General features: G+C 49.4%; 6 protein-coding genes across 6 annotated transcripts; 2 read left to right on the forward strand and 4 right to left on the reverse strand.

The window, feature by feature from the left end:
• Positions 1 to 10745: 10745 nt before the first annotated feature.
• On the forward strand, positions 10746 to 12199 carry EV420DRAFT_1645993 (uncharacterized protein; the record flags this gene model as incomplete). The annotated part of the gene is made up of 9 exons (XM_060477845.1): positions 10746 to 10778; positions 10839 to 10883; positions 10936 to 10976; positions 11036 to 11185; positions 11397 to 11430; positions 11482 to 11573; positions 11626 to 11655; positions 11716 to 11841; positions 11893 to 12199. The coding sequence occupies 9 exons, from the start codon at positions 10746 to 10748 to the stop codon at positions 12197 to 12199; spliced, it is 858 nt and encodes a 285-aa protein (XP_060327864.1).
• Positions 12200 to 13746: 1547 nt separating this feature from the next.
• EV420DRAFT_1702329 (MFS superfamily) lies at positions 13747 to 16037 on the reverse strand. Its single transcript, XM_060479510.1, has 11 exons — positions 15878 to 16037; positions 15787 to 15822; positions 15686 to 15731; positions 15613 to 15636; positions 15089 to 15566; positions 14947 to 15041; positions 14828 to 14890; positions 14666 to 14774; positions 14536 to 14609; positions 14441 to 14489; positions 13747 to 14388 (listed from the first exon to the last, which is right to left on the reverse strand). Exons 1-11 carry the CDS (start codon positions 16008 to 16010, stop codon positions 14107 to 14109), a joined length of 1389 nt encoding a protein of 462 aa, XP_060327865.1. The 5' UTR covers positions 16011 to 16037; the 3' UTR covers positions 13747 to 14106.
• An 843-nt stretch (positions 16038 to 16880) lies between these two features.
• Positions 16881 to 17348, reverse strand: EV420DRAFT_703632 (uncharacterized protein). The gene has a single exon (XM_060483158.1). It carries the CDS (start codon positions 17253 to 17255, stop codon positions 17004 to 17006), a length of 252 nt encoding a protein of 83 aa, XP_060327866.1. The 5' UTR covers positions 17256 to 17348; the 3' UTR covers positions 16881 to 17003.
• A 2434-nt stretch (positions 17349 to 19782) lies between these two features.
• On the forward strand, positions 19783 to 21837 carry EV420DRAFT_703714 (uncharacterized protein). The gene is made up of 2 exons (XM_060483159.1): positions 19783 to 20059; positions 20121 to 21837. Exon 2 carries the CDS (start codon positions 20126 to 20128, stop codon positions 21761 to 21763), a length of 1638 nt encoding a protein of 545 aa, XP_060327867.1. The 5' UTR covers positions 19783 to 20059; positions 20121 to 20125; the 3' UTR covers positions 21764 to 21837.
• A 74-nt stretch (positions 21838 to 21911) lies between these two features.
• Positions 21912 to 22629, reverse strand: EV420DRAFT_1274060 (uncharacterized protein; the record flags this gene model as incomplete). The annotated part of the gene is made up of 2 exons (XM_060467807.1): positions 21912 to 22322; positions 22372 to 22629. 2 exons carry the CDS (start codon positions 22627 to 22629, stop codon positions 21912 to 21914), a joined length of 669 nt encoding a protein of 222 aa, XP_060327868.1.
• Positions 22630 to 22687: 58 nt separating this feature from the next.
• Positions 22688 to 24986, reverse strand: EV420DRAFT_1311790 (CFS1-like protein; the record flags this gene model as incomplete). The annotated part of the gene is made up of 11 exons (XM_060468582.1): positions 22688 to 23113; positions 23167 to 23353; positions 23406 to 23469; positions 23492 to 23622; positions 23683 to 23804; positions 23860 to 24045; positions 24095 to 24304; positions 24360 to 24395; positions 24451 to 24576; positions 24626 to 24684; positions 24743 to 24986. 11 exons carry the CDS (start codon positions 24984 to 24986, stop codon positions 23087 to 23089), a joined length of 1392 nt encoding a protein of 463 aa, XP_060327869.1. The 3' UTR covers positions 22688 to 23086.
• Between the last annotated feature and the right edge of the window lie 362 nt (positions 24987 to 25348).

Here is a 25348-nt window from a genome sequence, read left to right on the forward strand (position 1 = left end):
CATTTGTCGTCATAATACTCTTCTTCCAACTCGGTTATTTCATAGTCTTCGGGGTACTCCTCGGTGTGTATCACCGGGTCTTCCCCCTTACGTTTGAGGCTTTGTTGGTAGCTGTAGTCGTCTTCCTCATCGGGCACTTCTTCAATAGAAACGTTCTTTTTATTACAAACTGGGGAAGCACATAATGGTCCCACCGACCCGCCCACCGGGGAACACGAGCCCCCGGTGCCATTATGTGTTAGTGATGACGAAGGGAGACGCACCGTGAATGAGGGGGGATAAATGATGTCCCCGGTTGTCTTGACTGTTATTTGCGGGGCGGCGCTTTTCTTGTTGGGGATTCGCGTTCCCTCTTGCGGCTCCGTTATGTCGGGGTAGTTGGCCGCATAGGGCAGGTGCGTACGTTCCGCCTTCGGGCGAGGCCCTGCATCGTTCCTCTCCCGCCTGGAGGCGCCTTCGCCCACTACTGGCTCGGCCGCTCTTCCTCCGTTTTCTGCGCCGATACCTACCCTCCACGGAGCGATGTTGACCTTGATCCCGTGTATCCCGCCGCCTTGCGCAGCATGCGCCGCTTGTGCTTTAGCACCGGTGGCCAAGGAGCTTGAGTGGGGTTCTTCTTCGAGCACGGTGGAAATCCCCTGTACACCGTTCTTCTCTTTATGCGACTTGGTAATTTCATTTTGTGATAGCGTGAAAGATGTTCCATTGCCTCGAGATACTACATGCGATACGTTAGTCCGACCTGCGGGATTCTGTGACGTACCACTAAATGAAATTGTGTCCTTTGCCGACGCGCGTTTGTCGCTTACGCCGCCGGCTCGTCTTTTACCTCCTCGATCTTTGACGTGGCGGCTTCCCCTTCTTCATCCTTTAACACTTGTTGGTACATGGCACAGATTTGGGCGCGCGAGAACTTGGGCTGGTGTTTGACGAGCCAGGTACTTTCGTCCTTCGGGCACTTGTTGTCTTGCTTCTGATGACCCTTGTGACCGCAGCGGAAGCATCTTCCTTCCTTGCGCAGTCTGTCGATTTCCATCGGTTGTCCTTGCCCTCCGTACGTTGTTCCTGTACCTGTCTTCTTGTCACCCTGGGAATTCCCGGAGCTTCCGGCTTTTCCCGTTCCCTTGTTCTGTTGGCCCTGCATCCCCTGGTTTCTTCCTGCGTCCTCCGCTAGCCCTACCCGGTAGTTATAGTCCATTTGTTCTACTCGGAACTTCCATTCGGCATACGTGCGAGGTAGCGCGGTGCCTGTGGCGTGTATGGCCGTTTTTACGTTTTTGCGGATTGCTGGTTTGAGTATTTCGATCATGTACTCCTCGTTGTGACGCTTTCCGGACTCTTTCGCTAACCGTTCGAAGTCACGGAAGAATTCCTTTGCCGATTTGTACGTGTTTTGGCGGAGGCGTTTAAACTCCTGTAACTTGAGTTCCACTTCCGCGTCGGTTCGGAATTGGTCTTCGATTATCTGTCTGAATACATGCCATGCGGGATATCGCAGGTATCCGCATGTTTTGTCATAGTACTCGTCCCTGGCGTGATTCCACCAATGTAAGGCTTTGTCTGCGAGCCGGAACGTGCAGAACACCACCCTATTTGGGCTTTGTCCATGTGCGTTCATTGTGAATTGCTGGGGAAATACATTGAAGTAATCCTCGCACTGGTTGAGGAATCTGTCCACGTCGCTGGACTCCCCTTTGAACTTTTCCGGGGGATCCGCAAGTTGCGGCTTTACTTGTGCCCACGGGTTGGTGTTGGCCACCCCTACTATGAACGGGGGTGGCGTGTTGGGTGGCTGTACCGGGTCTGCGGGAATAGGGATTGCCGCGGGTCTCGGTAGCGATCGTAATGCGGGGTTGTGATGAGGAGACAAAGGGCCTTGTGGTGCTGGGGCTGGGACTGCGGGTTGGACTGGTGCTGCGGCTGCGGTGCCTGTACTTCCTGGGGTCCCTGCAGCCGCAAACAGCCGGCTAGGGTCAACGTATCCTGTTCTCTGGAGAATTGATAGGTGGTTTAAATCCACCGTACTTCCACTTGTTTCCGATGGAATGGGTACTTTGTACCGTTCTCCGGGGTCCGTGTAATCGTCCGGGTGTACTTGGTTCCATAGCATGTTGGTGTGGAAGATCGTTTCTCGATAAAGCACCTGGGCTCCGGTCTGCGAGTTCTTTTCCCTTTGGAAGTACCTTCCCTGTGGCGAGCTGTTCCACGACAACTCTTGCTGTAGCTTTTTCTCCGTCCATCGCAACATTTCTAAATAAGTCATATTTTCTAGCTCGGCCTCAGTAGGCTCCCGAGCTAGATCCTTCCACGAATTCGGGGATAATATCCTCCTCTCCGTATTCTCCGACCCTATGCTGCTGCTGTAAGTCGAAGTCCGCCCTATTCCAGGGTTCTCGTAGATTTCGCCTTCTTCTAAGTCCGATGGGTCGGACTCGCTCGAAAGGCTCCGTGCTTCCCGTGACGATACGGTTCCAGTTTCTGATGATTCGGGCCCACTCATTGACCCTGAGAATGACCTGCTCGAAGTCGGGTCTTCAGGGTCGGTCCCAAACCCAAGGCGCGATGTAGGGGACGGGGGCCGCAAGGGGGTGTTCGGCTGCGAGTGGGTAGATGGCGTAGGGGACGATGGATGCAGGGGGTTCAATTCCCTCGTACATTTTCCATGCGTCGGCGTAGTCCTGTGTTTGTCTGCATATATCGCAGCTGGCGTCGGCGTCGTATGTGGGCTCGCATTGGTCGAGCTCGGTAGTGGCCTCTCCGGCCCTATCGTTGATGATGATTGGGGTGTTGGGACGCGTGACGAGCTGAAGGTAGCTTCCTTCATCGTCCGAGGAGTCGCTACGGGCGTAGTAGTAGCCCCACGTTTCTCCTCGTGAGTCAAGACGGGGAGGGGACCAGTTGTTGCGTGGCCCTGGGAGCTCCTCGCTGTCGTTGTCCTCTTCTGTATTGCTGCCTTCCTCATCTGAACCGCTTCTAGTTCCATCTTCAGCCTCTCCTCTTTCTCCCAAATGATATCTAAGCCCTCTTTGATAGAGGCGCTGTCCGTCTGAATCATATCCAGGGTTGGCGGCTGAGTTTTCAGTTGAGGTTGGGGAGGGGGTGTTCCAGGGGTCGCTTCCTTCGCTTTCCCCTTCATCCTCTTCCTCGGTAATGGGAGAGAGAACACGCTGGTCCATCCCTTGTTCGTAGATTCCTCGCTCTTCTTCTTCTTCAACGACTGGGCCTCTCTGTGCGGGCCATCCTTCCACTTCGGTGTTGGACTCGTCGGGCTCGTCTGAGTCGGAGTCTTCTTCTGTGATCCACTCATCGTTGGTGATGAAGATGAAGTGGATAGTGGGTCCAGGTCTGTCGTCGACATAGTTGGGAGGGGGTGTGTTCTGTCGTCTAGCCTCCGGGTTGGGGGCTTCGACGGGGAGAGTTTCTTCGGAGACTGGCTCCTCGTTTCGTCTGTGCTCGTATCCATATAGGAATGCGAGATAGGCTATGGCAATAAAGCCTTGTAGTCCAAAGAGGTCGGTGAGATATTGTTCGATGGGGTTCATTCGTTACTGTTCGTCAACGTGGTTGTTGATGAAGAGTATGAAAGTCTCGAACTAATTGTTAGCGACTGATTTCACAAACAAGATTAAACAACTAAGCGTGACTCGCACTTCGGTCAGGCGCTTTGTGTTGTCCGCAGGTTTGCGTTAAGGGAGCTATCGCTTAGTTGAGCGAGAGTGAGTTCAGACTAAGTTATCGGGTGAATAAACTTTAGTTCGAGACTGAGGTTTAAGACCTGCAGTCGGGCTACTTAAATACAGTTTGGGTCGTGCTAAATATACTACAAGTGTCTGCAACGGTGCATTAAACACACGTAACCCGCATGGTGAATGCGATCAAGTCCGGAAAGTTAGCATAGCAGGATTACGATGAAGACGATAAGATAAGATAAAGCGTGAAATCGTAATACACGGTGGAGGTTACAACGCCGCGCACAAGCGCCTGTGGCCAGGGCCGAACACAGGGCAGTGAGCCCTCCTCCACCACCTCGACTACCAAGGGCGCCCAAGTGCTGCCTCGGGACCTTTCTCGTCCCGGTGACCAAATGCCACTTCGAGGGAAGACGCCACCAGTTTCCTTGGAGGAAGTAGAAGACGAGGAAGCCTACCTACGGTCCGACATTCCCGTCATCGCACAAAAAGGGAAGTCACAGGTGACCCCCGACACCACCCCAAAGGACGAAGTGCGTAAGCCCGTCCTGGACACCTACTACGAACCCTTCGGCCGACATTGGACCCGAAGGGCACTACGACTCACTCCTAACGAGTCGGCGGCATTTGCTGCCCTCTATCGATGGGTACACCCCCGTCGTACGGGAGAAGTAACGGTGGAACTATGGGAGGCGCTCAAGGAGCAGCCCGAGACCGCCATGGAAGCCAGGAGTAAATGGGAGTGGATGGAGGATCTCACGAAACCACCCATGTACATACGAGGAAGGAAGGGGCGAAATGTATCCATTACCGTGCGGCTGGAGACTCTAGACACCCAAGAAACTCACTCAGTGAAAGCGTTAGTAGACAGCGGAGCCACCGGCAGTTCTATAGATCGGGCCTGGGCCCAAGACCATGCCCTGAATCTCAAAAAGGCGGCCCGACCCGTGCCGGTGTATAACGCCGACGGCACCCGAAACAAGGGCGGAGATATCACCGAATACGCTGAGGTGCGGTTACGCATCGGGGATCATGTGGAGCACATCGAGTTGGCCGTCGTGGACCTGGGTTCCACCCCCCTCTTCCTGGGACACGATTGGCTCCAAAGGCATAATCCATTGATCGACTGGGACACCGGAGCCATCACTCTGGCCCGCTGCACTTGTCGAAAAATTCCATTTTCCCTTCCCGACACCGACCCCACGTCCAGGTGGGAAGAATACGAAGAGGGCGATACCATCCTAGTCATCGACTTCGAGGAGGCGTTTCATGTGCGAGCGATGGGCACTAAGGCCAACGAATTAGCTGCCCGAGCTAACGCACAGAAGGAGACGAAGTCCTTTGAAGAAATCGTACCGAGTAACTACAGGGACTTTAAGGATGTCTTGGCCAAGGAGAATTTTGACGAGTTACCCCCACGAAAGCCCTGGGATCATGCCATCGAGCTAATCCCTAATGCTAATGCGAACTTGGACTGCAAAGTCTATCCCCTCAACCAAGCGGAGCAGGAGGAGCTAGACAAGTTCTTGGATGAGAACTTGTCCACTGGACGCATTCAACCCTCGAAATCTCCTATGGCCTCCCCGTTTTTCTTCGTTAAAAAGAAAGACGGCAAGCTTCGCCCCGTCCAGGACTACCGCAAGCTCAATGAGATGACCATTAAGAATCGGTACCCGCTACCACTCATTGGGGAGCTCATGGACAGGCTGAAAAAGGCCAAATACTTCACCAAGTTGGACGTACGCTGGGGCTACAATAACGTCAGAATAAAGCACGGGGATGAATGGAAGGCCGCTTTCCGAACTAATCGCGGCCTCTATGAGCCGTTGGTGATGTTCTTCGGGCTTACAAATTCACCCGCCACCTTTCAGTGGATGATGAACGACATCTTTAAAGATCTCATTACCGCCGGAGAGGTATCCGTCTATTTGGACGACATCCTCATTGCCTCTAAGACCAAGAAGGATCATAAACGCATAGTGCGTGAGGTACTTCGAATTCTCTGCGAAAACAAGTTGTTCCTCAAGGCGGAAAAGTGCGAGTTCGAGGTGGAAGAGACCGAGTACCTAGGTGTGCTCATCAGCGAGGGGAAGATTCGGATGGACCCCGTAAAGATTGCCGGTCTCCTGGACTGGCCTGTCCCGAAGAAGAAGCAAGAACTCCAATCGTTCCTAGGCTTCTGCAACTTTTATCGACGATTCATCCGCGATTATAGTAAGCATGTTAAGCCGCTTACCGCCCTTACTGGAAAGGTGGAATGGAGATGGACGGATGCTCAACAGGCGGCCTTCGAGAAACTCAAGGAGTTATTTTGGGAGGACGTGGTCTTGACTATCCCACTAGACGAAGGGAAGTTCCGGGTGGAGGCGGACTCTAGCGAAGGAGCCGTAGGAGCAGTACTATCCCAGTGGCAGGAGGAGAAATGGCGACCGGTAGCGTTCCTTTCGAAGTCGCTATCCGTCACGGAGCGCAACTACGAAATTTACAATAAGGAGCTCCTCGCTATCATGATCGCGTTGGAAGAATGGCGACAATACCTCATGGGCGCCCGGGAAGATTTTGAGATTTGGACAGATCACTCCAATCTTCAATACTTCCGAAAGCCTCAGAAGCTCAATCGACGACAAGCCCGGTGGGTAACCGAATTAGCCGAGTACCAATTCACCTTACACCACAAACCGGGAGCTCAGAATCGTAAAGCCGATCTATTATCCAGGCGAGCAGATCACGACCAAGGGAAGGACGATAATCGGGATGTGACCGTCCTCAAACCCGCTCACTTTCGGGCTCTCGTGATGCCTACCGTGGAAGAGTTACATGAGAAAATCAAGATGGCCACCCACGACCCGCGTAGGTGGGACAGAGGTATCTCGGACTCCCTCAACCACGAGAAAGGAGTCTCCCAGGATCAAGAACTCCTATGGTATGACAGTCGCATCTATGTACCCAGAGATCAACAACTACGGGGTGAGATTATAGCCCTCAGACATGATCACGTAACCGCGGGACATCCAGGCATAGAGAAAACGAAAGAGTTGGTGTTACGAGATTACTGGTGGCCTCGAATGCGCCAAGATGTAGAGACTTATGTCAAGGGGTGCGAGGTTTGTCAACGTACCAAGGCGGATCAGTGCCCCAAAAAAGCGCCCCTTCACCCGAACGAAATCCCCGATCGACCATGGACGCACATTTCGGTCGACATGATCACCAAACTTCCCGATTCCAAGGGAAACAATTCGATTCTCGTAATCGTCGACAGGTTTTCTAAAACGATCATTCCTATTGCCTGTACCGAGGAGTTATCATCTCTAGGATTCGCTAAAATCCTACGAGACCACGTCTACGTCCCGTACGGCGTGATGCCGGAAAAGGTCATCTCGGATCGAGGGACCATTTTTGTGTCCAAATTTATGAAGGAGTTTTATGCCCTTATCCACGTATCGGGTAATCCTTCCACCGCCTATCACCCTCAGACCGACGGACAAACCGAAAGGGTTAACCAGGAGATTGAAAAATACCTCAAGATGTTCGTCAACTACCGGCAAGATGATTGGAGCGAATGGTTGTCGCTCACCGTGTTCACTCACAATAACCGAAAACACTCCGCCACGGGTTTTTCCCCGTACAAAGTGGTCTTTGGGCGCGATGGACAAGTCATTAAAACTGCCCAGCGCCAAGACGCGGTACCCGCTGCGTCCAAACTTGTTCAAGGAATCCAGGAGGTACAGGAGAAGGCTAGAGAGTCCCTCGAGCGAGCGGCCGAGTCGATGAAGAAGGCCTATGACAAGCACAAGCAAAAGGCAGTGGAGTACCAAGTCGGCGACAAAGTATGGTTGGACTCCACCAACCTCAGTATCCCCCGTCCAACCAAGAAGCTAGGGGACCGACGGGTTGGCCCGTTCACTATCGTAGCCAAGAAGGGAGCGTCAGCCTATGAGCTTAAGCTTCCACAGAAATGGCACATTCACAACCGTTTCAACGAATCGTTATTATCTCCATACCACACACCCGAATTCCCAAATCAGCCGCGGCCTGAGAGGCCACCCCCCAAGCTAATTGATGATGAAGAAGAATATGAAATCGAAGAGATCGTATCCGAGAGAGATCGAATCGTTGGCCGCGGAAAGACCCGTCGGACAATCACCAAGTACTTGGTCAAGTGGAAAGGATATCCCGGCGAAGAAAACTCCTGGGTTAAACGATCCGACATGGCCAACACGGAAGAACTCGTAACCGATTATGAGGCCCGCGTTCAAAAGATGATATGGACAGTCAATGAAAAGGGGACAATGCTGGGGTACGACGACAAGATACCTCATAATCTCCCCATTGAATATCATGATCCCAACACCCCTTGTATCACTGACATCATTACTGTCTACTCTTTGGAGTGTACCGCACCTGCCCACTCTGAAGAACTCAACGCAATTGACGACACACTTTCGCCCGACAACGAACCTCTTAACTACTCCGATACCGATGAATCGGATGTAGATAATCTCCAAAGAGTCATCGAAGACTGGGACAAGGATGAAGATGATGACAACGATGATGAAGATGACGACGATTGGTCGTTTTATTCTGAATCACGATCCTCTGACTCCCACGGCGCATTCACCAACTCCTCTGGAATGGGGGAGTCTTAAAGCAATACTTACGGTGTAGAAGGGGATTTCCACCGCTCAATCACGAGCACTGAACCCTTAGGGATCGCGAATCCCGACAGACAGTTGAGGCCTAACCGGCGCAAGGTGGCTCAGGAAGTTTAGGGACCTGAGTCCAGGGGGAGAGAGGGTCAGAGGCCGAACCCAATGAAGTGACTTTTTTCGGGGTAGCGGAGGTCCAATCAATCCTGTTTTAAAGCAGAAGGGAGCCCCTCAACTCGCTGGTGTGGAAGGAAGGAGACATATTCTCATTCGGGACGAATGAGTCTTAAGGAGGGGGTAATGTTACGATTATTCTTTTCTTTTCTTTTTTCTTTCCTTTTCTTTTCTTTTCTTTAGTCAGCCGGATTATGCAGGGCGCGATCATCATGGACTGACTGCGCAGTAGTATTTTTAGAATACTCACGTGTATTTAAGTAGAGCCTCAGCTGGCCTAAACCCCAGCTTCGGCTAAGGTTTATTCTACCTAACTTCGAACTCCGTTCTTCGTGACTATCTGTCCCATCGACTTACGTCGCCTTTGACTTGCTAAAGCGTCGTCTACCGAAGTGCGAGTAGTGACCTTAGTACGATCTAAGTTGATCTGAGTTAGTGGCTAACACCCTGCTACGTTTTTCAATCGCGATTCATGTGGTGAGTGAACTCAACCATTTATCTCTGATTTTCCGAGTTGATTATACTCTTTCAGTCATTTCTAGTCAAATCTCAGGCTTGCTCAAACCTCGACTCGGATACACTTTGGTTTTCAAGCCTCCAGAACTCTGAGACGACTTCTGCATTTCATTAGTAAGATGCCAATACATCTGGACACTTCGACATGACCTCCATCAAAACGTCATGTCATGTCGATTCTTCCTTCCGAAATCCAGAACCTCTCTGACATCGCAAGCCGTGCAATTCAACCAACCCTCGAATTCAGTCTTTTACGAATTACGGCTGTTTTCGAACACGGGGACGTCGGCATTTACAAGCTGGAATGTAAGTTACCTCTGTCATTTCTGCGATGTCTCCACCGCGACGTTCGCTAATTGATCTGCAGGTGCAAAACCATTGTGCTTTTGCCGGCTCTTTGATCTATTCAATTATTCAAGGTTCCTGCAACGGGTCGTAGCTATTCCAACAGGTAGGTAATATCATGAATCCTTGAATACATCACCAATCAACAGTTATCTAGTACTGATCTATGCCTCGAAGCCGTTTCGAATGTACCGCTTTCCAAATATGGACTTGATATCGACAACCCTGAGCATTTGATGAACTCGACGGTGAGTACTTTAAGTACTGCTACAACTGGGCTTGTACCTGGGAAACTAATGTAATTTTCTATATGACATCTAAAGATACTCTCATTTCATTCTGTACCAGTTTTACATCCTCCGAATGCTATATAACAGAGAAATATGCTGCTGATGAAACAAACTCAGAGTGAAGGCAACAGTGTCGCACTAGAACCATCTCTGTGACATCTGATCCCTGTAACTTCAACAAATTATTCCAGGTATTCGAAGGCTGAGTCTCAACTGACGTGATTCCCCAAGAGATCGAATATCTGTAACTCTGAATAGCAACCTGAAGTGGTTCACACGTCAAACTAGCCAGGCCTCAAAGAAACGAAGGATGAAACATCTCGACAGGCGACTCCATCACTGTCAAACAGAAATCTTTTCCTCTCCATCCCCACCGGAATTCAAGCTCGGGCATGAAAAACATCGAAATCCCAATTATCAATTCCTCGACATCTTCCTAAATTCAAACGCACGGGGACCTTGGTGGTGCGGAGTCAGTGGGGATAAACGTCAGCATGTGTGGTGTTCGCTTAGAATCCAGATGCTCTGTCCTCATCCATTCAAAGGGACATCTCCTCCTTCTGGTCGATTTTCGTGCTTTATGGCTTGCTACACTTCATGCAGAGACCAAGAAATGACTCAGCATGCACCACTAGACCTGGTACGAGTTTTTCGAACTTGAATACCTTCCTCGGCTTAACCTGATTGACGCTAACAGGCCAATTCCAACAAACATCAAATGTCTCCTCAAGCGAAACTTCCAAGTTTCGGCATGCACGATGTGCCGTTTCATCTTCGGTAGGCCTGACAGCCTGTCAGGTGATTTTAATGCAGCCAAGGATTTATTCAAGGGTATAAAAGGGTGTACCCATCCCAGAGAATACCCCATCTCATCCCTCCTTCCCCATTTCCCCCTTATCTACATCCCTCACTCACTCTCTTCTCACATCGTCTTCCGTTCCCAGTTATTTTGAGCTCATGCTCGTCATCTTGTACCACCGCAGACGAGTATCCCGCTTCGCGTTCATCGACGCGTCGTAATCTCGTGACTGGAACCTTGTGCCGGATTGGCCAGGTTTTGAAGTCCGACTTTTTTCTCTACCGCCATGTCGATTGGCGTCTTGTCGTTTAGCTCAAAGGTGAGCTCCTTTGTTTTATGCTTCAGCTGTCGTTCTCATGGCTTGCCTATAGCTCGGCAGCCACCCACCTCGATAAACTCATTCCAGGTTGGCGAGCTCATCGAGGTAAGCATTTTCTGCACCTGTTGGTTAACAGGTCATTGACGAGGTTCATCAGTGTATAGTCCACATGACATCTAATGTCCGCGCTCAAGCAGGGTATGTGTGTTAGCGTTTCGTAAAGTTTTGTTTACTCATCCCTCCCCTCTGTCCTCTAGATGCTCGGTGAACGATCCTGATCCCTTCGAATGCACGGCCGCCTCCACCTCCGACACGAGCCCACTGATTCGCATCGCTAGGCGCACGATCTCCCCCATCCCCCCCCTTCTCGTCGAGGCTCGCACAAGCTGGAGCACCGGCTTAGGATCGTACGCGCCATGCTCCAACATAACCGGCTTGATCACAATGGACACGACGTCGGGACATTGATGTACAGGGAAATTCTTTGAGGTACGTCTTTCGTAGGACAGTTTTATACCATCTTACTAACAAGGATCATCTCCCTGTAGTGCAATTTTCAAGCAGGGTGCGTGTTCCGAGGTTTTGTACGTTCGTCTTTGCTCACCCTCTCTTTTCTAGGTGCACCGTGATTGGACGATCCCGACCCCTTCGAGTGCACAGCCGCCTCCGCCTCCAACACCTGCCTCCTCATTCCCATCGATAGGCGCGCGATCTTCCTGATCCCACCATTCTCGTCGACGCTCACTCAAGCACGAGCTTAGGACGGCATATGCCATCCACGTCCTTTCCGCCGATGTGAACTCGGTCTCACATGTTGAAGCCATGGGACGAATTGATATACATTGAGATTTGGGATAGATACATGGGTGATTACAGGGTACGTGTATTGATGTTGGAAAAGGGTGCGCCCTGCTTACCTTTTGTTTTATCTTTGCAGTTCACTCTCCCCGACTCAGATACGCCCACACCGTGCGCTGTTCATGCGACCTCCTCCGCCTTCCAGAGGGTGTGCTGAGCACTCATGCCATGCGCTCTGCGCCGTCGAGTTGCCTTTCAACTGGAGGTAAGTGTTCCATTTGATGCATTACACTGAAGCTAAAAGTTCTGGCAGTAGGTGTTGGTGGGAGACGCGGTGGGAGGGAGTAGTCGGAGTCGCAGGGGGGACTCGGGCATATGGGGAGGGAATGGCAGTCGACGCAGACAGGGAGAGGAAGGAGTGCAGAGGTGTGTGCGGAGGGAGGGATGTCGAGGGTGCTATTATTAGCCTAGAGGGAGGGAGGGAGTGGTGTGTGGGACGGGATATGCAGGACGGACGGACGCAGGGTGGTGCAAGGGGAGGGGTCGAAGGATCGAAGGGTCGCCGGATGTGGGAGGGGTCGAAGACGGTCGAGCAGGTAGATGGGGACTCGGGACTGGAGTGAAGGGGAGCCGCGAGCGCCAATAAGAGGGGACGATGCGTTGCCAGAGGGTGGATGGGATGTAGATTAGACAGGGCATGGCCGTCGCGAAAGAAATTTTGTCCTGGATACGTCGAGGTCTTAAGGAGGTTCGTGTTCGCCGAAAGGACAGGTGAAACAGACAGAATCTGTTCAACATCGTTGGAGGCAGAGTCCATATGCGTACGTAAGATGCGCCACATTTTCGTGAACAACGTCAACACTGCTGAAATCGTCCATGGACTTTATACGTGCAGCCAAGCACAGCCGGTAATCCCGAATATCGCTTTTCAGTTCAATCGATAACTTTTTAGCGTTGAACATCGTTGATTAACCTGCTTGGCTTGGAAGTTCTCTCTGTTCATCTGTGCTGATCGTTATCATTCCACTGAAGGATGTCACCCGACTCACCAACTCGACGCTCAAGAGTCAAGCTCGATTCTACAACCGCCCTCGACTTGCTTTGAATATTTACGAAATCCTCAGACGATGGTTCGACTTACCGGGCGCCGAACCTCACGACTAGTCAAGCCCTGCTCGAACCCTAATTCATTGCTTCAGATACGCTTCTTCACCTTATTCAATCCCGCACTCCAATCTTGACAGAAATCTAGGGATGGAAAGCTTCATCTAGCCTGCCAATTCCCAGAAGATTGTCGACCACCGGTGCCTAGCTTCGACCGCAATCCATGTCGTCGCCATCATTGAAGAGAAGGCTAAATTTGCAATGCTTGGATGAACGGAACATCTGTTGCAGAAATCGGAATTCAGAACTCGGTCCGCTCGGTCATGGCGCGAGAGTCGCCTCGTTCTTTCCGTTCCGCACCACAAAAGCGAGAGAACAACTGCTGCATCGGCTTTGGGGCAGCTTCTGTCGAGCTTTGGTTAATCTCCGCGACTTGAAAAACCTCCGTGGCCACTTACGTTGCACAACCTCTATCTAGGCGCTTTCTGTGGTCGCACCCTGCTCGGTTACCTTCAGCATCTGAGTGGGGTTCTGAGGCTGCGTGGTCTTCGTCGTCCCACAAATTCCATCACTTCGACCGACTGCGTTTTCACAAGTATACATTTTCGGGTCCAATCTAAGTTTGATGTGAATATATGCACTTTGGAAATACAGAATCAGATATACCGTTCATTTACGTGCTTCGAGCTCTGTGTTTGCGCGAGGAAATGGTAACATTGAGCTCAAGCTCTATCGAACGCTCATAGGGATGGTGGTGGAAGAAAGACAGTCTAGCTCATCGGTGTACTGCGCCTCTCAGGGGGGTCCCCAAAAAGGACGATGTTAGCGGTCATTATTGCACCTGCCTGTAAAATTTGCCATTAATTCTCCGTATTTCTTGATATTTCTCGCTGTTCTCGAAAATATATAATGACATCAAAGAAGTTTTCATTTGACAATGACATCATCGGGCCATGCAATCGTACTCGCCGTCGGTGACATCATTACTCATTGTGGACTAATTTTTTTATCCAGTCATTTCTTTTCGAAAACGGCAATAATGGAAGATGGAATATAGCCTTTGGCACGTGAATTGTCCTGTCGAAGACGAAAAATAGCAGTTGCGTTATGCCTTATCCATTCAATATTCTTTGGAGTTTGAGTTGTGTATTTTGAATTGTAAGGTATGAGTGGATGCTCAAAAAGAATAATCTCAAGCACAGAGAGGGCTGTCCTGATCCTGCAATATCCTGATGAAGGCAGCGGGAAATTTCAAAATCGAAACTCCTTCGGACAACGGCCCGACTGTCTTCATCTTTCAAACGTTGCTTCTACATATCGACTGTGAACATGGCAGATGCCCCAGAGTTCATTCTATCTGATATCTTTGCTCCTGCACTCGGGATCGCCTGATATATCTCCACGTCTGGCATAAACGGCGAGAAATCTACGAAATATATGTAGCCTCTGATGTTTGCACGTTATCTCCTGAGGGGCTTCCTTTCTCTCCAGTCTCCGAGTCCTCACGTATCTGTTCGACCGTCTTTCCCATTCCAAACCCGCCTTCGTATCCAAGCCAGGTGCTGCGCTCACAATGTGGTCCACGCACGAGAAGTAACAGAAGGCAAACACCAGTCCAGCCCAATGATAAACCTGCTCCAGCTCTCCATCCCGCGGTCAAGAAAACGCGTGAACCGACATCTGTGCCCATCACTTGGCCAAAGAAGAGCTGAGAATAAACCAGGTCATTGCAGTGACTGAAAGGATGCTCGCTATCTTACAGATATTAGGAACAGGGCATTTAGTCGAGTACTGGCATCTGCCGAAATACTGTACAAAGTAAGTACTAGATCAGTGTACAATCATACAAACTCACGTGAATATTAACATTTGAAGCGAGACTTGCAAAATCCGGCAAAAGACATCTATGCCTACAGTAGCCAAAATGACCTTCCTTCAGAGATCAGTATGAGTTCACTACGCTTGATGTTTTCGATGATACAGACAGGAGCAATGTGGATTCCGGCCGCGCCCACCAAGAGTGCCTGAAAACAAGCATAAAGCACAGAGCCAAGGACCGAGCTATACCACGGATTCATCCTATCAAATAGCAGACTCGCTAATCGTACCAGTCGTAAGACACAACTAGCCATAAAACATAACCCGACCCACCAAGTGGCGTCATACAGACACCGGATATTCCTATGAGCCCAAAAAGCCCCACTATCAGGCTGATGAGAGAGGTTCAGTCGTTCAATAAGATGCTGAACAACAGATAGGTACTTACGTAGAATAATTATATGGCGGACCACCCAGCAGGAAGGTCAGCGTGACCCAAAAATTCGAGAATCCTGCCGCGGAGAGAAAGTTCACAAGACATGCCTAGGGTTAACCATAAATACAACACACAAGTTCACAAACGAAGCTACCTGAATCAACAACGGCTCTCCGACTGCGAACTTCATCATTGACCACAAAAGCTCCCAATACGCCAGGTCGCCCCCATTCTTCGCTGGATAATCCGGGATCGTTGTGTAAGAGCCCACCAGCACCACTGTCTGCATGCCCACAGCAAAGTAATACACTGATCGCCAATCTGTGTATTGGGCTATGATCCCTGCGAAGAGCCGCGCCACCAAGATCCCCATGATTAACCCAGAGACAACAATGGATATGCAGAAGTGACGTTGGGAGGGAGGAGCCACGTCCGCTGTTAGAGGAACGAGAATTTGTGGCACAACATTGACTGTGCCTGCCAGGAAGGAGAGTGCTAGGAAAACAGTCCAGTTGCGGACGAGAGCGAGAGAAAGCGTAAGAACGGTGGAACAGAGGAGGAATGCGAGAATCAGTTGACGGCGTCTAATAAGGTCGCCTAGAGGAGCGAGGAAGAAGAGGCCTGTGACGTATCTGCCGCGGTGTGAGGCGCTGACTTCGAAGCATTAAAAAGTCGAACCCAGCTTGGAGAATGGTAGGCACCCTGAAGGTGTATATATTAGAAACGATCGTAAGAAGACAGCATGCCGAACCTCGACGAATCAAGATACGAGACACCAAAAGACTGAGATAATTGAACTGTGGAAAAGTTGGTGATCAGAATTCAATCACTTTCGAACCTCTCAAGACTTACTTAGCAATGGTTGACAGTAATACAGATTCGCCACAACTACGAGGCTGTAAATGAGTGGCGAATAAGCACCAATTCAAAATATGGACGGTACCGAAAGTGCACGCAAACGCGAAAAACAGATTAAGGGCAATACCAAATTCAGAAAACGGCTGTGCTGGATCGTAGCAGAGTCGTCGAGGAATGGGGATCAAGGCAAGATCCTTCGTCGGGACCGAAGAGCTCATGGTGGACGTAGGTAGCAGGTAAGGCGCCTCGGTATTTATGCAGCATTATCTACCCCTTTCCTCCGGGTGATGAGAAGACGAAGGCCGATTTACAGGTGTTCGCATACCGGTTGGCTGTGTATGGCTGTTTTGTGAATGGTCAAAGAAGTATCGGACTTGGTCATAAACCGAGATTTTTGGATTTGTAAGGCGTGAAGAGCCCTCCGAGATTCCCGAAGAGCCCTAAACTGCCATGAATCTTTGTCCCACTTGCATGTGTCCGGGGATTGTAAATGCCCCATATCGAAGTATTCACCAAGCGCCGTGCTTCTCGGATATCCGTTGTAGAAGACTGCGCGTCTGTCTGCGACATCACGTCCGTCAATATCTGTTGACACAGAAAAAAAGTTGCAGACGCAAGTGGAAATAACTCCCAGGCTGGAATATAGCTTAAAGTGTTTCGATGACGACGAAATGCCAAGCACAATGCCAGCGGTATCACATATCCTACTCCAATTCAGGCCTAGATCCGATGGGAAAGAAGTAAGATGACACTAGCACCTCGGATCTTCGTGTCGTTGTTGAGACATTTCTCGAGTAAGAACGGTATGTGCAATCATAGTATGCACGAGTTGTTGATAACTAAACATGTGCTTTCAGGTCGAGGTATCGAGCCAGATTTATCTGTTGGCACTGTTAGTCAAACAATCGGCTGACAGAGGAATGCCCCAAACCGCGTGAAATATGGGTTCTTGTGTCTATGGCCTTGGTAGGATGTCAAAAAAGGAATATTATCCCGCTCTGTATAAAAATGAAGAGGCTAGTGTATTTCACCTGGTAGGAGTCGAGTCTTCAAAAAACCTTGGGTTTAGCGAAGCCTTTCTGGGCCCTGAAAAGGTAGCTTAAGTGTACAGGATAGTTCGAGAGCAGTGGTGCATCCTCAGATTATGAGGATTTGCTTTAGGCGTCGAAAGACACAGCACTGTGTCTTTCGCTCACATCTCGTGATTGTCATTATTGAACGTGATACTGGCATGTGTAAAGGAGGGATCTGTCTACATTGTTAGAGCAGAGAACAGAGAACAAGAGGAACATGCGAGAACACAATACGATATAATAGCGATGATTGGCTGATTGAGGTAGAGAGGCTGATTGAAGGTTTAAGCAAAACAATAGAGAGAAAGAACTCAACAGAAAGATATTTGCTTCGGTTGGCCCCAAAGACAGAGACTTTGAAAGTCGTCGCCGTTGTCTCTTTCTCTCCATGGCTGTCGTGTAAGGTGAGAACCGCTCGTCAGTGCAGAAAGGCCACTATTTGTAAAATAAGTTGTTTCGTGCAATTCGAACACCATCCGAAACATGTGCAAATTGAAATTGTGAAGAAGTTGGCCGGGTTGGCGGGCCGCAAGTCCACACACCTAAATTTATTTATTTATTTACTTATTTAACCCTTGCTTCCTCCCATCATGTCTATGATAACAAGAAGACTTTCGACGACAGCTTTCAAGGCGAATCCTCGCCGCTCATTGCTACCGGCGCAGCCCCGCAACGATGGATGGGTCGATCAGGCAGAATTCACGATGCTAGGAAGCGATCCGCTTCCTTTGCAACGCCGTCCACAAGTTCCTTTCTTCAGAGCCCAGAGCCCTACCGCGAATGAGACGCAACCGACGGGGAACCATTCGCGTGTTTGGATGTTGTTCTGTGTGTCTTTTCCCCTCCATCCTTCTCTTACGATTTGTTGCCTAACATCGCTTTAGCTTCGGAATTCGTGTCCAGAAGCCCCGCTCGAAATCGCACATCTCTGTGATGTACAGCTGGAAGTATTACTCCAATGAACTTCGGTGCGTATAATTTGCTGTTCTGTGAAAGATCATTGCACTAATCTTGCTTATTTTAAGTCTTATGAACATTTCTCGTCTCGTATACGTTTGTTCCGCGATTCATTTCCTTGTGCCGCAGACACAACTCTTGCTTGCGAGAGTCCGAGATACATCACATTGTATCGAAAGACTGATTGTCTTGGGTTAAGATCAGACTTCTTGAATACAGACGCGTTTTTGGGACACTTTACCCATGAAGAGCTTCCGGTATGTAGCGCAATGTCAAGTCTCCATACAGGTGCCAGTTCTTCATGCTACAATTAAAGAAAAATGGGGAAAATACTGTTTTCCACCGATCCATGGCATCCATATCAACTACTAGAATGGTTAATCAAAGCATCGTGATATCACGAAGGGCATCGTTCTTAATTTCAATAAAATGAGAAGTATTGAAGTTCACAAGCCTGATTCTTTGCGTCCTCAAACCAATACCCGGCACTCCTCAACTTCAAGTATATTGTCCGTGGTCTTTCTGAATGCTTCGCAACTTGGATCCGTTAATCAGAGGTCTGTTACATTGTGAGTCTTTTGTGCATTTAAGAAACGTGTTTAACTTACGCTAGGTAGATAGGTAGCATTACACGATAGTGTTCGGCGTGTCATTTGCTGGTGACAGATCTTTCTTAGTGATTATCGATTATCGGTTACCGAGATCTTGACGGACACTGCACTGCATGTCAGCGCCAATGATGTGAGGAGCAGTAATTGAGGGAGGTCTTGGAACAGTCGCTCGCGTTTCGCATATTAGGGATATCAAGAATGTCAAGGATGCCTTTGCAATGACCGGGAAGGGTTTGGGTTGAGTCGTACGGTATGATCACCCGTTGAGGAAAGTTTGTGTGTATCCTTGTGTGTTGTATGGTGAAGACCATTTCTTTAAGCTGGTTTTCTTCGTTCGTTTTGACCATGCGCCAGATTCTGTCATCGTGTACGCTCAGTATCGATGCCAATTGGTCAGCCACTATGAGAGGGATGTCTTTCATGTCACATATCTTACTGATGTAAGTATTGAATTGGACTTTGGTAAGGTAACCCCTTCACTTTCTCTGCCGCTGTGCCATATCCTTCCAACTCCTCGACACCAAACACCATCACCACTATCGCGTGCTTCAAGCGCATGAATGACGCCTCCACGGTCTCCGATGACCCCGGTAGGGATACTCGGCGACTGTTTATACTCTTGTCGTCGTCGTCGGCGGCCAGGATCTGCTGTGAATTTGCCTCACCACCAGCAACTTACCCAGCATTGAGACCCGTACTTCCAACGCCCCAGCGATGGGTTCTTAACCCTCAGAATAGGTAGCGGACCATGCTGCTTGCTGGCTTTACTCGTATGTCAGGCATCACATCAATGCTCAGGTCGATATTTAAAGGAGCTTCCTACCCCATTGCACAGGACTCGGATATGCCGCGCCCTGCGATGGCCCACCGTCATGTCAGAAAAGGTTATGCCGTATTTTATCCGGATGGAATCGATGGAGCTTGTTTTTTTTGTCCACTAGGTGTCAGGATACAAACCAAGGCGGATGCCGTTGCACAACACGAACATTTCTGGATGTGCTGTATACCATTCAATTTCAAGAGAAGAGACAAGTCGGCCGCCGTCCTAAATGGACTTCCTGAATGACACACTGCGACGCCGTGCCATCTCCTGCGATCACACATTTTTATATAAGTGCCACGTAGTAGTGCTCGTACCCCGCTCCGCCTGATTTTACCTGATTAAAGTCTAGACTCTACCACCGTTGAATGACTTATCTTCGTACTTACGGATTGTTGAATCCAGTTTAGACTTATACTCCTCTGTCTGACGACACTTGTCAATCGTGAACACTCAGGACAAACGCAAAGAGAATTGTCGGGCGCAGGATTTTATCCGAGAAAAAGTCGATTGATTTTCCCTGGCCGTCGGATATTTTGGGCCTGGTGGACAAAGCGATAGTGCCGTCTAAACCCTTTGGAAGAGTCACGATACTAGCACTTATCACGACGCCAAGTTCTGATAACGTTTCCTCCATGCGGCACGTAGCCTGTTTATAACCCTCCTTACCCTCCCGAAGTGGCACGATGTTAGACTCTATAGATTCCGGTACGTGACGTGGTGAATGTTGCGCCAGGCGAAGACCACGCATTTAATGCTACCCTGAGGGTCCTTTTATTAGATGTTTTCACCCGCAATATATTGAGGTGCGCGCATCTCGACATTTAACGTTTAACATTTAGCTCACGAATTCTGATGCTCTGTCAGTTACAATGCGCACCGACTCGGAGACGTTGATATCTCTTTGCAAGCAGTGCCCCGCATCATTCGCCTTCCCCTCGCACCCCATCTCATTCCACCTTCACAACGCTCTTCGCACTGGTCAAGAATTAGACCCAGAAAGTGTTGCGTCCATAAGCAAAGCGATTCCATCTTTGCACTCAAAGCTATCCGACTACAATGCTGAAATTTCTCGACTTGAGAGCATCCTGATTCGGCTCAGGCACGGCCGGGACGAGTTGAGTCTTTGCCTCGATGCATGGGAGTCTCGCTTGGCTCCCGTTCGTCGGCTCCCCGTAGAAATTTTGACGGGTATCTTCAAGGATGCGTGTAGTCCGATGCCAATATCGTCGTATTTCCCGGCCCGCAATGCCGTTCAAGCTCTCATCATCACTCCCCTTCGTATTGCCTCAGTATGCGCGTTTTGGCGGAGTATCGCACTCGCTACTCCAGAAATGTGGACATGCGTTTATGCACATGCAAATCAGGCAGACGTCAGCGAGGCACTATGCAGTGTCATCAGCCTCTATCAGGATCGTTCCTGCGCCCGTCCCTTATCCATCTTCATTTCCGCGTTATATGCAAATCAGTCCACTCGTCAAGTTGTTGACAGACTTGGACAAGACTACAGGGTCTTTGACAAGCTCTTTGCTGGAGGCTTAGACCTGACGAGATGCCGCAGGCTGGTGTTTGACATTGACCCATTCAAGGTGTTGCGTTCCTATCTCAACCTTTCTGATGAGCATAGCTTCGTATGGCCATCACTAGAATGTCTTGAATTATCTCAGCAAGACGCTTGGGCAGAGCGTTCATATCCCTGCACCTTGTTCGAGAGGGCGCCGAAGCTGCGAGAACTTTATCTTAGGGGAACGGATGTGTCGGTCGCAGGGTATGTCCTACCGATACGTCAGATCCATTCACTTACTCTTCATGGATGCGCATCTGAATGCGTCTTTTACTTGCTGAGGTCTTGTGCCAGCCTCAAGCACCTCACCTTGTCTCATTGGGATTCTAGTGGACGGACTCGAGGAACATCATGCGTCCTTCGAAGTCTACGATCTCTTACTGTGATACGCTATGGGGTGTCCGATTTCCTCGAGACGTTCGAACTGCCAGTGCTTACTCATCTTGTATTGGATACGAATATCTGTACGGAAGAGTTGTACAAGAATGTTGATCCACGCCTTTTCCCAATCTATTACCAATCCATGGTCTCTCGTTGCGCAAAGTCCCTTACAAAGCACCAATCCTCTCTTTCACATCTGACTTTGAAAGATCTTCCCTTCGATTCTAGAATGGTCATCGAATTTCTTTTCAGGGTTCCCAATCTCAGACGGCTTTCTATCATTGAAAAGAGGGGTTTGGAGAGCTTCACCCTCGACCAGCAGTTAACGGATTATCTGTCGAAACCGGAAGTCTTACCAGGTCTCGCCCGAATTGACCTCGCTTGGTCAACAGACAACATAGACCTTGATGAGGATGTCATAATGAGGATGTTGGAATACAGAGTGGACAGGAAGATTTTGGAGTCGGCGGTTATTGGGCCACGAGATGGAGGCGAGTTGCGAAATGACACGTTGATTCGGATGCGACCGATGAGAGAACGAGGAGTTGAAGTTATGGTATGGTAAATTTGGGGCTATCGACCCTGTAAATTAATTGCCAGTGTATTTGGTTGCATGTTCTCGAGCAGATAATTGTATCATGTATGGAATGTTTGTCAGCACTGTCGGTATATTCCGCGCTCTCCTTCCATCACGACAGGCTCGTAATGTTTTTCTATTTTACGGGCGGACTTAATACTATTCTTTCCAGGGTGCATTTTAGCACTCTCTTTTCACCTCTTATACTAGCCAAATGGTCCTGTTCTCGGTCGTAACATAAAAGCCAGCCACCCTCGCTTTCTTCCATCACCACAAAGCCCTCCCAGCCCTCGAACAATAGCCTTTCTTTGTTCTCTGTCCAGTCCCAAGGCCCTACCAGGTGGGGAAGACTCTGTGTCTTGCCTCCATGCTCCACCAACATCGTATCTCTGTTCACATATATCCAGTTCAGCTCCGGCGGATCTGGTCGGATGGTGCTGACAAGCCCTCGCGGCTTGTCATTCCAAGGATAATCAACATAGAAGCCGCTGAATCCATGTCCATCCTCAAATTTTCGCTGCGAAGAATCCTGATCATCAAGATACAGCTGCAAAGGACTCAGTTTCTCGGCGAAGGATATTGCTAGATGGACACACCTTTCGATTACGCAAGACTACTTGCTTGCCTTCTACCTGATCCTTTAATGGTGAATCCTCATTGCAATGGGCTATGAGGGTGAACTTTTTGAGTCGAGGGTCGTCCGGATCAGGCGGCTTTGCAGGTTTTGAAGCGGCCTTCCCCTGCTGTTGAGCTCCAGCACCTTGTGCGATGCTAGCAACGGAGGCAGCTACTCCAGAGGCAGCAAGTGGTATTGCGACGCCTCCGGCTGCGATACCAATGACGCCTAACACCATCTCGATGGCCGGTGACTGTTCGTGTTGAGTCACGTTAGCCTTCTTCTCGGTCTTAGGTGATGGCGTCACACGAACAAATATATCTTATCTTATCCATCTTGACGCAAACTTCCAAGAACCTTCGAACACATTCGAGAGCGAGAGATCTGTCAGGATCTGTCTATATCGTAACCATTGGTTCTGTTTTTGATCCGCTGTTTCCTTTGTCACTTTCACCCTTTAAGTAAATCCACCTGAATCTCTCCCGTCCAATTGTAAGTACGTTCTAAAATTTCTGATGAACCAAGGATTTCTATCATCTCTGATGATACTATGACTACCCTACTATATTGTCATCCCTAATTCCGCCGCGAGGGAATCGATAAGTTACCATGAGATATACATGCTTGTTGCCATTGTTTCCCATCCACATCTTGATTTCTCTACATCTCTGTGACGGCAGATCATCCGAGTAGTATCAATCGCAAGGAACAGAGACAAACTCCTACGCAGAGCTTAAGTTGGTGGGTTGTGAGCAGGGTTGCGGATATTACTTACGGGACGCATGAATGTAAAATGATGCATTGACGTATACGCACGAGCGTACCCGACTTCCGCGTACACCCACAGATACTCCCATTTGCGTTTGAAGGCCTCCAGGGCGCCTGGCACCCTCAATAACTGTGGTTGGCTTTTCGTCAGTGAAGCCATAACCTCCTCGTTTCCCCAGTTCCGTGAAAAACGTCTAAACGCTCTCATAGTCAGCGTAGAATAACAATGATCAGCAAAAGGTCCACCTTCCCCATTCACGCAGTGTCCGAGGATAATCGAAAAGAAAATTATGTATGAACATGCATTGTCCTCTAGGGTGGGAAGTACTCACGAGATCCAAAGTTCTCTACGCTCTCGACAGCGAGACGCCCTTGAGTCGCAGTTTCAGCAACCTGCAGGAAATATGTCGCAGAGGGAATAAAAGAATTGGGCCACTGATATCGTCTGGCATAGTCGTCCGGTCTTCATGGGAAAGATAAGTACGGCGCAGGCACAGCCTGTGGCTGAACGACATTTGCTTACTGAAAAACTTTAAAACGCCACTCGGGCTGGGTCGTAGCCGTGATGACAGCAGCAGCACGGCGAGGCTTCAGCGCCCAGTCAAGAATCTTGAAAAAGTTCCCGAGGTGCATGGCACCGACTGCCTATCAAGTCCATTGTCATGACGGTTGCATACAATTGAATGGAACGGCGACTGACCTCCACCATCTCGACGCTGATAAACGCGTCAAACGCGTGTTCGAAATCACTTGGCATCTTCCGATAGTCCAGCAGGTGGACACGCACTCGTTCTTGCAATGATAGCGCAGCTATTCTTTGTTCTGCAACCGCTTTCTGGTTCACAGACAGCGTCAGCGTATCTACTTCGCATCCCATTTTTGCCGCCTGAGTTACTATCAGCCGATTGTTATAGTTTTTGACACTTAACACTAACCTCGATTGCAAGAGCTCCCCAACCAGTACCGAACTCTAATAGACGATCTCCTGGACGGAGCCGGGCCTTCTTTAGCAGGTTACGGATCTTGTGAAGTTGCGCTACTTCCAAGTCTTCCTCCTGCCATTTGTCTGTTAGATCTCCGCGGACGCCGCCTGCGCTTTCGGGCCAGATTGCACATGAGTAAGTCATATCACGGCTTAGGAAGGACTGTTAGGGAGGTGTGAGGGGCAAAATCTGTCGGATTAGACATGAGGACACTCACCTTAAAGAATTCATTGTCGACGTCGTAGCCTGTAATCTGCACAGATATAAGCTTAAGAGCCGGATACACCCTCAGCGTGATAAATGCATACGACATTCAGTTTGGCATTACTCAAGGACTGGCCAAGATAACGTATATATAAAGATGACAGAACGACTGAGCAGCGATTCCAAAAGGATGAAAGCTCGCTGAGATGGGTACGGTTATCTAGCCACAACTAAATTGACGTCAGCGGAGTGAACGCGGATAGATGTAAAGGGACAGACAGCAAGCATTGTTTTGAGGCTGCCGACTTCGAAGTCGCCGCTCATATAAGCTTCAGCAACTAAAACACCAAGTTAAGGTCATATAACGGACGACGGTCTCCTGGCTAACAAGCTTACACCCAAGGTCATGACTCAGATAGATCCGAGTCCAAAAATTTGGGGACTTCACTTGAATAACGACGGAATCTGCGTCTCCGCCCGGGACTAAGTTGCCGAAACGGTAAGAATTTCCTTCGTCGAAGATGATTAGTGAGCCCCGACGGAGACCTTGACCCAGGGACGACAATAGAACGGCTTTTGCTGTCGATGGATAACGACATTGGATGGAGCAATAAACATCTACGTTTAAGTCTCTTACCATAAGCAGCCGAAAGCGAAGAAAGTGACGGAAGAGACAGAAGCGAAGGCTCCCCATTAAATTGTAATGAAGAGCCTGACGCAGAATGAGCTTTAGACGTCATATGGTGGTTAGTGGGGGTAACTGGTAATGTTAACGTTCAACTCTTCGCACCTATAAGTAGGTCTCCCACTGGTAGGGTTTGTTGCCGATATGGTCCCGACTCTAGAAAGGACTAAAGATATGGCAACAGCAAAATAAATTTGGAATATGTAGGAAATAAACTGACGCGGAGCTGTTCTGATGGACGGTGACTTGTCGATCCTATTCAGACGTCTCCGTTCCCAAGTCCAGCACTGAGCAAGAAGTCTCCGAGCCTCAGAGTG

The sequence above is a fragment of the Desarmillaria tabescens genome, assembly GCF_030435595.1.
Source record: "Desarmillaria tabescens strain CCBAS 213 chromosome Unknown EV420scaffold_32, whole genome shotgun sequence".
NCBI lineage: Eukaryota > Fungi > Basidiomycota > Agaricomycetes > Agaricales > Physalacriaceae > Desarmillaria > Desarmillaria tabescens.